The sequence below is a fragment of the Nothobranchius furzeri genome, chromosome 5 (genome assembly GCF_043380555.1).
Source record: "Nothobranchius furzeri strain GRZ-AD chromosome 5, NfurGRZ-RIMD1, whole genome shotgun sequence".
In the NCBI taxonomy this organism is placed as follows: domain Eukaryota; kingdom Metazoa; phylum Chordata; class Actinopteri; order Cyprinodontiformes; family Nothobranchiidae; genus Nothobranchius; species Nothobranchius furzeri.
In genome coordinates this window covers 8480489-8496223 of record NC_091745.1, presented here as the reverse complement: position 1 = coordinate 8496223, position 15735 = coordinate 8480489, and the positions used below count along the sequence as shown (strand labels likewise).

Sequence of the window (15735 nt, the reverse complement as noted above, 5' to 3'; positions counted from 1 at the left end):
AGTCCTTCAACCAGTTTTTGAATTTCACTGGAAAACGGTGTAGTTGGTAAGCTTTATATTTTAATATACAGCTAAAACCTCTACAGGGAAACAGAAAGGACAGAGTGTTGCTAGAAGGCGTTGACTGCATTTTCTGAACTCTGCTGCAAACATGTTGAAAATTCATGATTGTTAAGCTCAATAAATAAGAAAAAAATGTCTCCGGTGACTTGTTTTTTATTTGCCTGCAGGGACACAGACCCTGAAAGCCAGAGTATAGGGTGTCTGAATTCACCAATATGTAGTCTAACCCTTCTGACGAGTAAAGTGGCTAAAGTTCATTTATCACTGAGATGGTACAATAACTAATTTGTTCATTTTGGTGATCAGAAGGTTTAGAATCTGAGCTTGGGACCAAAAATGGAGATAAGAGGACAAAAATACCAAAGCGACTATAAGCTCTGGTAATGATGGAGTCGATCTCACAGCTCACACGGAGAATCACACATTTAATAGGCTGAATGAAAAAGACGTCATGTGGGAAATGTGATTTGAAAAACTTACTGTATGATCAGAAGAACAGGAAGAGGCCAGAGGAAGGAAGAGAGAAGCAATCAGGTTTGGGAAATGTAAAAAACAAAAGAGGAATGAGCAGATGGAGTGGGCTGGGACTATTATGGTGCACGATGGGATTATCAGCATGTGGCTCTGTATGTTAATGTTACAGCTGATACACACACACACACACACATGTATATACATACATATATACATATATACATATATATATATATATATATATATATATATATATATATATATATATATATATATATATGTATATATATACACAGGGTCTGAAATTAAATTTTTTTCTCACCGGCCAAGTTGGCTGGTATAGTTGATGAAAATCTACCAGCCAAGCATATTTTTTACCGGCCAAAATTCTAAATGATTTAGATCTACCTAAAGCATGTTATTCTATATTATGTTGATTCCAAACAGAGTGACAAAATAATTAAAACATCAATTAATAAGAAAAACAACTCTTTTGTCATTTTTACTATTTATTTATTTATTTTTAGAGATGTTTTTATGAACTCTTTCATTGAAATCTAGTCAGACTCCTTGTTTTCTCTGTCCATGAAGTCTGGCCTCCTGCTTTTGACACCACGTCTTTGTGCCAAAGCATTACAGCCTCATTTGGGTCATAGTCCTTGATCTCTGGAGAACACAGCTGCACCATGAGAATATCTGAAAGTGTGTCAGGGCTAGGGTTGTCACGGTAACCGGTGTAGCGGTAAATCCCGGTAAAAAAGTAGACAATAATAATAACCGTCTTGTTTAAAAAAAAATTATCTTCTCGGTGGATTACCATGGCTGCGGTGTAGTCGCGGTGACCCTTACCAGCCACCGTATCATCTGCTGAAGTTGCCGGCGGCACATGCACACTTTAGCACTCGGGACATTTATTATCCCTCAAAGAAGACAAAGTCGGAAGTATGGGCATTTTTTGGATATTTGAAGAATGCCGAGGGACAGTTGTCTGTGAAAGGCAGCAACGCTACGTGGCCATCATAATGTAGCCATTGTCTCACGACTCCGCCATCTCCGGTTCGCCACTTTTCACAAAATCTTCTAGTTGCCACTGGTCCTGGTGGTTTTTCTTCCAGTTCGACGAGTTTTCTTTTGGAAGGCTGGCTGACTCCAGTTAAAAACCGCCACATTTCACCGCTAGTTTTAACACGAAGCTTAATGCTAACTTGATAAACTGATTGAATGGGATAGGTGGAAATGACGTTGAATGCGGCGCTCACGTTTCGCATACGTTTGTGTACGTTGCATGCAGGTGGGAGGAGTATCAGAAATCCGTGGAAGATGACTGATAAACATAACTAATTTGGTGCAAACATTTACTCGCCAGGTGGCAGGTAGAGCTAAAAACTTTACTCGCCAAATGGAGCAATTTGCTCGCACACACACACACACACACACACACACACACACACACACATATATATATATATATATGTGTGTGTGTGTGTGTGTGTGTGTGTGTGTATTTTTTAGCCTATTCATCATTCATTCATATGTTTTTTCATACGTCAAATCAACCTGGTGTATATATGCACTCCAATTTAAATCCCTTCAATACTTTCTCCAGACAGGCGGATGGGTTCGGCATCTGCAGTGATGCGGACGCTGAGCCGATCTGTCGTGGTGAAGAGGGAGCTGAGCCAGAAAGCCAGGCTCTCGATTTACCGGTCGATCTACGTCCCAATCCTCACCTATGGTCATGAGCTTTGGGTAATGACCGAAAGAACGAGATCGCGGATACAAGCGGCCGAAAGGAGTTTCCTCCGTAGGGTGGCCGGGCTCAGCCTTAGAGATAGGGTGAGGAGTTCGGACATTCTGGAGGGACTCGGAGTAGAACCGCTGCTCCTCCGGATCGAAAGGAGTCAGTTGAGGTGGTTTGGGCATCTGGTCAGGATGCCTCTTGGACGCCTCCCTGGGGAGGTGTTTCGGGCATGTCCTGCCGGCAGGAGGCCCACGGGTCGACCCAGGACACGTTGGAGAGGTTACATCTCCAATCTGGTCCGGGAACGCCTTGGGGTCCTGCCGGAGGAACTGGTGGAGGTGGCTGGGGAGAGGACGGTCTGGAGCTCCCTAGTTGGGATGCTGCCCCCGCGACCCGGACCCGGATAAGCGGAGGAAGACGAGACGAGACTTTCTCCAGATGTGTATCCCAGATGCATTTTAATAAGTGTTTTTGTTGCACAGTAGTAAAGGAATTGTTTAGACTTTCTGTTTCAGTAAAAGCACCACGACAACTGTGTCATAAATAATCCTCCTGGAAGGAAAATCCAAGGAATGTTGCCATCAATATATAGTAAATAAATAAATGGCCTGTTTTTGTACAGCGCCTTCTTAGGCTTCTGAAACCCCCCAAGGCGCTTCACAACACAGTCATCCATACATTCACACACTGGGGATGAGCTACGATGTAGCCACAGCTGCCCTGGGGCGCACTGACAGAGACGAGGCTGCCGAGCACAGGCGCCACCGGTCCCTCCGACCACCACCAGCAGGCAAGGTGGGTTAAGTGTCTCGCCCAAGGACACAACAGCAGCATTCTCTTGTGGGAGCTCGGATCAAACCTACCACCTTCTGATTACTGGACAACAGAGATGGGAATTGCGGCATCAACAAGTCAACTCCATGCCGTGATTTTGTTCTGCTCAGCAACTGAACAAGGCTGATTCGCTGTGCTGATTGAAATCTCCTAGTTTAGTTGCCAAACTCAAGAAGAACACGGCATGGAGATGAGGATTCCCATCTCTGCTGGACAATCCGCTCTACCTTCTGAGCTACTGCTGTCCCAATAAATAAATAAATAAATAAATAAATAAATAAATAAATAAATAAACTCTGAGTCACTCATATGTTTGCCTATATCATATCGAGTTGCTCCAGAACATCAAATCTAGCTTCTTCTAACCTGTTTTAAATCAGTCTGGCCACTTTGGAAAACCAAAGAAAAACAAATCAGACTTTTCATTATACTAATTTTTCTTGTATGTGAATGTGCGGCTCAGACTACTTATATATTCAGTTTAAAGGGTGAGAATCTATTCCACCAAGACCAAGATGAGCTTCGTGACGCATCTCAGACCAACATCTTTGAGGCTGTTATTTTACTCTGAAAATGTAACGATCAATAATAGGGAGGATATTTTTCTCTGAAAATAGACTCCAGTAAATCACCTCACACTTACTTAAGGGGGAGTAAATATACCCCACCTGCTTGTGTCAAAACACAGAGAAATAAAGGTACTGAGAGCTCCACCTGTAAACATGCAGAGTCTGCTCTCTGCTGTCAGTGACTGGTAGTTTACCATTACACAGCTTGGCCCTGCTGTGGACCTACCCAACTTTCCCTGCGTCCAGTTTTAGTTGTTGCTGAGGCAACGAGCAGCACCATCCTACTGTATATAGCATCTCTTACTGAGGTTCTGGTAGAAACTGGCTCTGGGCTCGCTGTCCAAAACATACAGGAATATGAGGCACAGCAAATCCCTGTTTTAAGCCACTGTGCAGCTGCAGGAATCACACCTTCCTTCACAGATGAAACCTGAATGCTAGGAGGAGCTTTGATGTGAGACGTGTCATAAGTTTTTGGCTAAATATATTTCAGCAAAGCAGGTTTGAAACTAACACCAAAGGGATAATAATAGTAATGAAACAAATGAATATAAAATATAATATAAAGAATACCATCCCCCCTCACCTAATACATTACTTTAAATTTGCTGCATACAAATACAAATTGAGAGGAGCCTGCTGAGGTCTGGTCAGGACGCCTCGTAGGTGAGGTTTTTTGGGCACATCTAACCAGGAGGAGACCCGAAGGAAGGCCCAGGAGGGACTATGTCTGTCAGTTGGCCAGGGAATGCCCTGGAGGAGCTAGCCCAAGTGGCTGTGGAGAGGGAAGTCGGGGCCGCCCTGCTGGCTGCTGCCCCCGTGACCCGACTCCAGATAAGAGGAGGAAGAAGGACCGTGTCCCGTTTACAGGTGCTGTCATGATGTGTTTTTGAACCAGAGTCAGTGACCTTGGTTTGTAGTGCTGACGTTGTGTTTTAGCTACAGCCAAACAAATAAATGGGATGGTTTTTTTTATTTTAGGAAAACACTTTTCCCATTTGTAGCGGTGGTGGGATTTAAACCTGCACCGGAGACATTCACTAGGGGGGACATTAGTTTGCTCTGAGGAAAACTGCTCGGTTGGCTGCAGGGTTCTTATTGGCACATGCATAATCATAAAATCTAAAATGTGGGTTGCATGGCGGCGCTGTTGGTAGCACTGTTGCTCGCAGCAAGAAGGATGCTGGTTTGAAACTCGGCTGCGGCCTTTCTGCGTGGAGTTGCATGTTCTCCCCATGCATGCATGGGTTTTCTCCGGGTACCCTGGTTTCCCTGACAGATCACAACATGCCCTATAGGTTAGCAATTGTATGTTGCTTTGGATAAAAGCATCTGCCAAATAAATAAACAAAAACAGTAAAATCAGATTTAGACAACAGGTTATAACATTTAAAGCAAGCGGTAGAATTCGAGGTCCAAAAATACATTTTTTTAAGTGAAGTGATGTCATCGCTGGAGTTTTGAATTCGTGCATTTGGTACTGTATAGATGCTGAGTGACCCGAGTCCTGAGCCATTAAGACTGGATCTACATCAACGAGGGCATCACTGTAGCCTATGAGAGGTATAGAACCATGAATAACTTTCATGTTGCTCACACAAATAAACAACGTTGCTCAGGTGATTTATTTGTGACTGCATTCCGTTTCACATAAAGATTAATCATAATGATCATTTTGAATGTTTTGTTCTGGATCAGAATATGAAAAAAATAATTACCGTAAATCCTCTAATACAGGCCTGTATTCAATTAACGGCTGGGTCTCATATTTTGGCCGGTGTCGGCGGAGGTGAATAATGGCCGGTCTCTTATTGTGGCCGGGTGAAATGTGGTAACAAGCAAGTACGGGGATGGTTGTGTCATCGTCTCACTTTTGATTTGCCAGTGATAGACTGCGAGGGTAACTTTAACCGTGCGGAGACGAAGAGGAGGCGAAAATTTGATATCAAGTTCAAAGAGAATGTGCGCTGCAGAGCACTGGGGAGCAGTAGGGTTGTATGAACTAGTCGACTTCACTATAGTGACTTTTTATGCCTGTCATCGACTAGTCGCTGTCACGTGATAATGACCGGCAAGATGCAGCCCTCGGAAAAGACAGTAGCCTGCTATCAGCAGGTGACAAGCTCCTGCGCTCGGGGGGGGGGGGGGGGGGGGGGGGGGGGGGGGCAACGCGCTGTGCCAGAGCGTCGGTACTGGCATGCGATCGTTCATGTCGGTTCATTTCCTTTAATGTTTTCTGTCTTTTATTTGCACCTGATGTGTTTCGCTGCTGTGGAGCGGGGCGCATCACCTTGTCATCCGGTGACGCACCGATCACTGATGCGGCCGCCAAGCAGGGAGCACTCCGCTGTTTTTGCGGTCGGTAGATCTGCGTCCTGGGCACGGCCACAGTAACATTATCAAATCAGGTGTCGCCACCTCAAAAACTAATTTAACACGCGATCGTTCATGTTGGTTCATTTCCTTTAATGTTTTCTGTCATTTATTTGCGCCTGATGCGTTTCGCTGTGGAGCGGGGCGCATCACCTTGTCATCCGGTGACGCACCGATCACTGATGCGGGTGGCAAGCAGCGCGCACTCCGCTGTTTTTGCGGTCGGTAGATCTTTTAGAACTGCAGTTCAAAGGTAACTCATAAGGTGAATATATATGAACCCAGGTAGCAGTTTTTCTTTAGGATTGAGAGGAGATGCAGGAAGATAATTAACAGGCAGGACAGAAAAATAGTCAAATAAAAACAAGTTAGTTTTTGTACCTGGTTGCAACAAACAGACACCATTGAAGGTAATCAGAAGTGAGGAACAGAAAATGAAATAATTATTTTAATGTTTAGAGCAGCAGGAACTCCGAGAGGCTGCAGGCGCATCAGTGAGTTTGCCGCCGCTGCGCAGGGGGAGGGGGGAGAGGGCTGAAGCAGAAACTACCGTTGTTAAAAGAAATGTGTTTAACTTTGAAAATGTGGGCGCAATTTTAATTGTCAAAAACTCCAGCGAACCAGTAGTTCATTTTGCTCAAATAGAAATAGAGGCCTGCCTCTAATACTGACCCTCCTTCCAATAAAGGCCTGGAGCTTGATGAGCTTGAGTCAAATACAGGCCCGGGCCTGTATTAGAGGATTTACGGTAAATATAAACCACGAGTAAAATTAAATCTAATCTGAACTGAAATGAAAATTAACACAAAAAAGCGTTTAACTATATAGTGGGATGTGAAAGTTGGAGCCAGTTGAGGTGGTTCGAGCATCTAGTCAGGATGCCTCATCAACACCTCCCTTGTGAGGCCTCCTGGGCACGTCCAACTGGGAAGAGACCTAAAGGAAGACCCAGGACATGCTGGAGGGACTATGTCTCTTGGCTGGCGAGGGAACGCTTTGGGATTTCCCCGGAGGAGCTGGCTTAAGTGGCTGGGGAGAGGGAAGGCAGGTCCTCTCTTCAGCTACTGCCCCTGTGACTCAACCCCAGTTCAGTCAATTCAGCCAATTGTAAGTTTGCCTCCTCTTTGAATATTCTCTGAAGAGCAGCAACATGGAGGTCTCATAACAACTCTCACATGAGCTGAAAACAAAGATTGTTCACCATCCTGGTTTAGGGGAAGGATACAGAAAGCTGCCTCAGAGAATTCTGCTTCTGTTTCCACATTTAGGAACATAGTGAAGAAATGAAAGACCACAGGCTCAGTTCATGTTAAGGCTCAAAGTGGCAGACCCAGAAACATCTCAGATAATCAGAAGTGAAGAGCAGTGAGAACAGTCAAGAGTCAACCCACAGACCAGCACCAAAGACCTACAACATCATCCTGCTGCAGATGGAGTCACTCTGCATCATTCCACTATTTGGTGCACTTTACACAAGGAGATGTTGCATGCGAGAGTGATGCAGAGGAAGCATTTTCTCCACCCACAGTACCAACAGAGCTGCTTGAGGTTTGCCAAAGCACATTTGGACAAGCCAGCTTCATTCTGGAATAAGGTGCTGTGGACTGGTGAAACTAAAACAGAGTTATTTGGGCATAACAAGGGGCGTTATGCATGGAGGAAAAAGAACACGGCATTCCAAGAAAAGCACCTGCTACCTACAGTAAAACTTGGTGGTTGTTACATCATGCTGTGGGCTGTGTGGCCAGTGCAGGGACTGGGAATCTTGTTAACGTTGAGGGACGAATGGATTCCTCTCAATATCAGTAGATTCTGGAGACCAATGTCAAGTGTAGGATGTAACATACGTATGTATTTGGGTGCTTTTAAAGCTTGATATACTACACTACACTTTGACCACCATGATGTGAATTTCAATATAAATATGGAAATCCAGTCTGATTGGTCTTTGAATGTTTAACCAGAAGATTTAGAATTCTTTGTTTATTCAGGGATTGTACGACACTTTGTATTAATTCAAGAAGAGAGTCAAGTTGATAAAAAGTAAGAAATTTATTTTCTAAACAATTAAAATATGACAACTCGGACACTTTATGTGATGAATGAATTTAAGTGGATGGAATGTGAGGTGTGATGATGTGTGAATGTGATGTTATCAGAACCTTCGTATCTGGAGAAACTGAGTTCTGAGTGGGAGTGAATTTGGTCTGCTATAAACTAACAAAGTTGATTCTCATCAAAAACACATTAGATGCAATTTGTCGAGTCTACGTACCAGCTCGGAGACCCCCGTGGTAGATCTGGAATGTGTTGAGATCTGGGGACCCCAGAGGTACAGAAGTCTGTAGAAGAAACTGCAGTGCCACTAAACTGGTCTCGGGATGTCTCCAGGCCACGACAGGTTTTTTTTCTTTTGCATCTTAGGAATAACTCTTAAGGAGTTGAAGTTGGTTCAGCTTTATTCTGAAGGAACCGTTTGCGGTCAGCTGTAGCGTGCAACAGGTTTTTGACAGCTTGTCAAAAGATGCTCTGGGTTAAAGAGGTTTGCTCAGGATGGCCGGTCCGAAGCTTTCTCAAGAACTCAAGAACTAGAACTGACTCACGGTGAAGTGAGTCCTGTTTTAATAATTGTCATGTTTTGATTTACTAACAAATCAGAATTTGACATACAAAAAGGGGTTTACCAACAAACCTCAGAAAACACGCCTTGCGTCAGATACAGGAGCTCTGATTGGTGGAACAGAAAGCAATGTGTCAGGATATTAGCTTAACCTTGTCATCGTTACGTGTCTGAGTGTGTGAGCTGTCAGTAGATAGTGATTCACTTGTTAAATCTAACTTTACTGACCATAAAATAATAATATTCATTTCAACCTCAGTAATTTAAGCACAGATTAATCAAAACATTGTTATTCTTCAACCATTATTGTTCATCCAGCCCTATGATTATTTACTCATCTTGTCCATTATATGATTTAATTTTGAAAGTTCATCCATCTTGTGCTGTGAATAAAAAACAGTCTTAGATAAGAGTGAGCTTGGAAAGACCTTGGCGAAGCAACAGTATCTTTCTTGCAGATTAAAGCACCAGTTAAGACTTATGTCTCCAAATGATCCGATACTGAAGAGGTGACCTGTAGATGGAAAACCAGACCATTTCCGGAGGCTACACCAGGAATCAGTGACAACGCTGAAGCTGCACCGCTGCTGGATCTTTCAACAAGACAGCGACCCCAAACACTGCTCAACATCGACTAAGGCATTCATGCAGAGGAACTAGTAGAATGTTGTGGAATGGCCATCTCAGTCCCCAGCCCTGAATATTAGTTAAACTCTGTGGTGTGAGTTAAAGAGAGCTGTCCATCTGACCTGAATGAACTAGAGATGTTTAGTAAAGAAGAGTGGTCCAAAATACCTTCAACCAGAATCCAGACTCTCATTAGAAGCTATAGGAAGTGTTTAGAGGCTGTTATCTCTGCAAAAGGAGGATCTACTAAATTTTGTGTTCACTTCTTTTTTGTGGCGTCCTAATTTATGCACCTGCCTAATTTTGTTTAAACAATTATTTCACACTTTCTGTAAGTCCTATAAACTTTGTTTCGCTTCTCAGACATCACTGTGTGTCTCCTATGTGATATATTTAACTGAATGTTTTTATTGTAGCAACAAAAGGAATAAAGAAAAGTCATGAAGATTAACAAGGCTGCCCAAACCATATCCTACAGTATATACATAAAAGAATCCACGCTATCAAGGAATCTTTGTGCACAAATCTTTTCCTTTATTTGGTTTTGCAGCTCTTTACATGTCGGATCATTTTGAGATCATTTTTAAAAGGTACATTTTCATCTAACGTCCAACTTTTGGATGGACTCCCTGTTATTTGTGATGATGCTTTGCAGGGATATTTTATGAAGTTGATCAGCTAGGAAAGACAAAAAGTTATCTGGTTCGGTCGTGGTTGAATCCCCCGCCCTGGTGTGGCCAGGTTCTGTTCACACGGCCTTCTCAGGAACACAGATGTCTCCGAGCATAGGGACAAGGCAAAAGACGTGTGGAGAAATCTGTGGTGTCCTCTTAAATGAGGAAACCAAGGCGGCTGTGAGCTCTATTGCTTTTGGAGACTGATATGAAGCATACAGCTTGCTACTCTCTCACTGAGTGCTGTGTGCTCCTCACAGCAGTCTGTCCTCACGCTGCAGCGGCAACATCGCTCAAAGCAGAGCGCCAGAGAAACGCTTAGCATGGACAGAGCACAGATCACCCAGATGTGAACACAATTCACCTACCAGGGCTGGGCTGGGCCGACCCAGATGTGAATGCCCTATTGGAGCTTTAACCTGGATCTACTTGGAAGACTTTTTGTTGTACTTTTAAAATGGTTTGTGTTGTGTTAAATCTAACCCTCGAACTTCTCTCTGTCTCCTCTCTGCTAGTGACTATATAATCAAGGAGAAATCTGTGCTTCTGCAGAAAAAAGACAGTGAAGGGTTTGGCTTTGTGCTAAGAGGAGCCAAAGGTAAGAATGTGGGATAGACACAGAAACTTTTCCTACTGGTCTCATTTAGTCAGACACACAATAATCCCATAGATTGGACACATGCTTCTTTAGATGTAATCTATTATCTTCATTTTGTCTCCAGCTCAAACTCCAATTGAAGAGTTTACTCCCACTCCGGCCTTCCCTGCTCTGCAGTATTTGGAGTCAGTGGACGAGGGAGGCGTGGCCTGGAGAGCCGGTCTCAGGATGGGGGATTTCCTCATAGAGGTACCGCCATGTTTAAGGGGAGGCGTTCTGACAGGAAATTTCACATATATTTTATTATCATCCTGCAGAAGAGAGCTTTTAGGCAAAGGTGTGACATGTCCAAGCCCCGGTGCATCTTTTTCGGGAACTAGAAGCGATCCACATCACAGCTTCAGACGACAGGATTAGGGGTCTTATTTCCTGATATCTGGACATCTCGCCTTGGATTGGATAATATCAACACGACTCTACGACTCTGTTATAGCTCCACAAATAACCCAAACCTGGAAGAGTTCTGCTGTGTGGTGGAGTTGCTAATGCTAACAGTTAGCTTCTGCTAGCAGCCCAGATGTTCTCTCCTTTTTCCTGGACGTTAAACCAACGACAGCCTTCCACGTCGTGAGTCAAGACGTTAAGTGACAATGGGTCGTAGATTCGTCAGGCTTTTTAAACGCTAGAGTTTCATTGGCTGTTTAGGCTTTTCAGTGTTCCACACCTTTAACCTGTCTGGGTAAACCATATTTAAGCTAGGAAACCCCCCTCCACCCACCCCGCTGGACAACTGTTTTCTTTAATGTCCCACAGACAGACTGTCCACTAAGGACTTGTTCATTAGGGTTGGGGTCAGTAATAAACTCAGCATCCACACTCTATGTCCATGTTTCAGGTCAACGGTCAGAATGTGGTGAAGGTTGGCCACCGGCAGGTCGTCAACATGATCCGTCAGGGGGGCAACTGCCTCATGGTAAAGGTTGTAATGGTAACCCGCAACCCTGACATGGAGGAGGGTTCGAGGAAGAAAAGTAAGAGTCCCTCTTATCTGGTGGTAAATGAGACTAAACCTTGAACAGACTGACTGACCTCGGCTGCCTTTCTGTTTTCTCTCTGTTCCAGTCCCTCAGCAGAGTAAGAGGCTGAGCACTCCAGCCATCGCCCTACGCTCCAAATCAATGACGTCAGAGCTGGAGGAGATGGGTAAGAGGCAAGCCTAGATTAGCTTTTTGGAGGATGAAACCAAAATAATGACAAAGAATGGATAAACATTGTTAGCAAGATTAACAGAAAGGAGGGTGCAGACTCTAGTAACGAGGGATGACAGAGGCAGTGTGAAACCAGGGTGGAGGGTTGTTAAGGATTTTGAAAGTGTGAAGAGAACTTGAGCTCCAGCTAAATTTAGATGGCCAGAAAGTCGAGAGGAGACGGTGGTTCTGTGGTGGCAGATGAAGAAGAGGGGAAGATTGGCTGCCTCCACCGATGATGGTCTCAATGAATTTCACTGTTCTTTCAGAGGTTCCACACTGTCACTACCAGCACCCCCACTACAGGTAACCCTACCCAGACAACGTGTTGCCATCCACCGTGTGATCCCTCTCTCACCTCCTACTTCCCTTACCTCTTACTTCCTGCACCCCCTACTCCTCCCTGGTCCAAGCACAGCTTTAACTTCACAGGCTAAAGAAGGGTTCTCACACACACACACACACACACACACACACACACACACACACACACACACACACACACACACACACACACACACACACACACACACACACACACACACACACACACACACACACACACACACACACACACACACACATACACACACACTTACACACACACTTACACACACACAGTTACGTGCAGGTACATGCACACACATACACACACACGCACGCACACACACACACATGCACGTGCACAAACACACACACACACACATGCACAAACACTCACACACGCACATACACTCACGCACACACACACACACACACACACACACACACACATGCGCGCATACACGTGCGCATACACACACGCCCACACACACACACACACATGCGCGTGCGCAAACACACACACGCGCGCATACACGCACACACACACACGCGCGCATACACGTGCACATACACACACGCGCACACACACACACACATGCGTGCATACACGTGCACATACACACACACGCGCACACACACACACACACACACACACACATGCGCGCATACACACATGCACCCCCCCCCACACACACACACACACACACTGATCTGGACCTTATACATTTTTAGCAAAAAGAAAAATATTTGCTTTCATTATTTTAAAACAAGCTTGAGTTTTGTTCACTGGGAAGGAAATGCCATCACTTTAAAAATTATTGAGACGAGTAATTTAACTTTGCTCCTAGTCTGTTCCTATGGTAACAGCAATATATGTAGCTATGCCTTTTCTATTTGAAGCAAAACAGTAGGAGGAGAGTGTGTGGCGAGGGTCAACACCCCCACTCGGAGATGTTGGCCAGCATTTTCATTGGCTGATATCTTCTGAACATTTCTGCTTCCTACCATTACAGCCATATGGTTCTGAGCATGCTCAGAGCTGACACACAGATGCTGCTGGAGAAGACTCTGCTTTAGTCTTCATCACTCCCTCTTGAGGACAGTAATCAGTAAAACGTATCCTGAGTTCTGAGATGAGCCTCATTCCCCCCACACCTCCCTCCTAACCAGCCCGTCCTCTCTGTGGTGTGACCTCACCTGCTCAGCACAAAGCATGAACACACGATGTGACACTCAGGCGTCCTGAACCTAAAATCAGCTTCCTGATGTGACACAGCTCACTGTGCACCCTCTAAACCCGTACTGTCATTTAGACTACAGGTCGATCCTGAAAAACATCTGACTCATTTTTGGAGAAAAGTGTTCATTCATTTGACAAACAGATTTATGTCAACAAACAAAATGTAGGCTTGTTATAAAGGCCTGAAAGTGCCATGGTCTAATGGATTAATTTCATCCCCTGTGCAAATGTAAGTGATCCCATGAGTCGTTATAAGCAGCATTCATTTTGTCTTCCTAACAGTCTTTAAAAGACATTTTGGGGAATCATGGAAAGAACTTTTATACTCCGGTTGCTCAGAAGCAAACTGAGGAAGTTATGAATTGTGTACATCAAACTGCCTGTCAGCTTTAAAAAAGACATTTCTGCATAAAAACGATTAGAGAAATCAGTTGAGTTAAAACACAGCAGGTCGTCGTTTCTTAGCTGTGAGTTATTATGAGAGTGTTCTGCTTAATTTGTGAGACACCTTTTGTGATGCTTTTATCTTCAAGGTGATGAGAGCGCGGTGTGTGGCGAAGCCACGCCAGTGGCTGCCATCTGTTTACTCTGATGCTTTCAGCTTCATTCAGTCACAACGTCTGTTCAACCTCCTCTACGTTGTGATTGGTGCAGTGTCCCAGTTGACCTGGAGGTCATGCTGCAGGATAACAGGGAAATAAACCCAGAGAGCAAAAACTCTTGTTTTCCTGCAGCTTTTTTCTCATAAGGGTTTGTTTTTGATAGGACAATAGCGTTTTCTAAATGAAAAATAAAAGAGGAATTAGTTACTACTTTGTTACTGTTCTTTTAGCTAAAACAATACACCAAAAATGGTAAAGTTGTATTTAATATCAGAGATTATTGAAGATCGACCCATCTGTCTAGTAACACTCACTCCCACCAGAGGATGCCAGGGTCACCTCCTCTGAACCGAGCTGACCACTAACTCAGCTTCACTTCTGTCTTCTTTGTCCTCGCCGCTCCGCGGATGGGATCCTAACGTTTAACAGTGGAGAGAGGTGGGAGTAAACTTTAACCTAAATCTGTGTGTGTGTGTGTGTGTGTGTGTGTGTGTGTGTGTGTGTGTGTGTGTGTGTGTGTGGTTGTTTTTTTAAATAAATATTGAAAATCCTCACTAAGCAGAGTTCTTACAGACGCTTCAAATCCTTCAATTCAATTCAGTTCAATTCAATTCAATTATATTTATATAGCGCCAAATCACGACAAGAGTCGTCTCAAGGCACTTCACATAACAAACATTCCAATCCAGGTCAGTTCATTACATTTCCTTGAAAATGTTTAACTTTCAAAGTGATCCTTTCTGAGTTTTTAGAAGTTCTTGAATTTAAAAATCAAGAGCTTGAAAGCTGTTGAATCTGCAACAGAAGTAGTTTAATCAATATGCTCTGATGACCAGAATACACCTTCAGACCCACGACACAGAATAATTACACAGGTTAGACTAGCTGCAGCATGAAGGAAGGGCATGTAGCCCTCTTCCTCCTCTACACGTGGCTATGGGCTATCGGCATGGTGACAAGCTGAAAGTGTTTCCTGTAAACTGAACAAATAAGTTGTTTAAAACACTTGTTTTAACTTAAAAAAATGTCTAAGTTCATGTGGCAGTCATTGGAGTGACCCTATTGTTCAGTTTACAGGTAAAACTTGCAAAAAGTCCCATTAGGTGTCACACACACACACGGGTGTGTGTGCGAAATTTGTTCTCCACATTTGACCCATCCTCTGGGGGAGCGGTGAGCTGCAGACACAGCCGTGCTCGGGAACTATTTGGTGGTTTAACCCCCCAATCCAACCCCTTAATGATGAGTGTCAAGTATGGAGGCATTGGGTCCCATTTTTTCAAAGTCTTTGGTATGACCCAACCAGGAATCAAACCCCTGTTCTCCCAGTCTCAGGGCGGACACTCTACCACTAGGCCACTGAGGAAGGTGTCATTAAAATGTCATTAACTTCACTTAAAAGGTGAAACTGGTATGTGAGATGGACCCATGCAAAGCCAGATATTTTAAGTATTTATTAGTTATAAGTGTGATGATTATAGCTTACAGCTTATGAAAGCCCCACATTCAAAATATCAGACAGTAATAATAATATGAATAGGTTGAATATTCTCAAAATGTCTCTAACACTCTAACCAGCTAAGGAATCCAGAGCACATGCAAATGGGTTCCTGAGCCTTTAGATGGTCTCTCGGTCTACAATGAGTTAAGTAGACTTTTGTGTCATATTCTCATTTTAAGCATTTCTTCAGTATATTTCTTAACGAATTATTTATAAGACAACTACATGAGTTGGCATGTTTGTTGAAA

The 15735-nt window shown here is 43.9% G+C and overlaps 1 protein-coding gene across 1 annotated transcript in view; it reads left to right on the top strand.

The window, feature by feature from the left end:
- Positions 1-15735, top strand: part of shank1 (SH3 and multiple ankyrin repeat domains 1) — a 128420-nt gene that overhangs the window by 99670 nt on the left and 13015 nt on the right. Inside the window, exons 16-20 of the mRNA XM_070551406.1 lie at positions 10491-10573; positions 10698-10822; positions 11469-11604; positions 11696-11776; positions 14416-14424. Coding sequence (XP_070407507.1) covers positions 10491-10573; positions 10698-10822; positions 11469-11604; positions 11696-11776; positions 14416-14424 — 434 coding nt within the window. The remainder of the gene's footprint in view (positions 1-10490; positions 10574-10697; positions 10823-11468; positions 11605-11695; positions 11777-14415; positions 14425-15735) is intronic.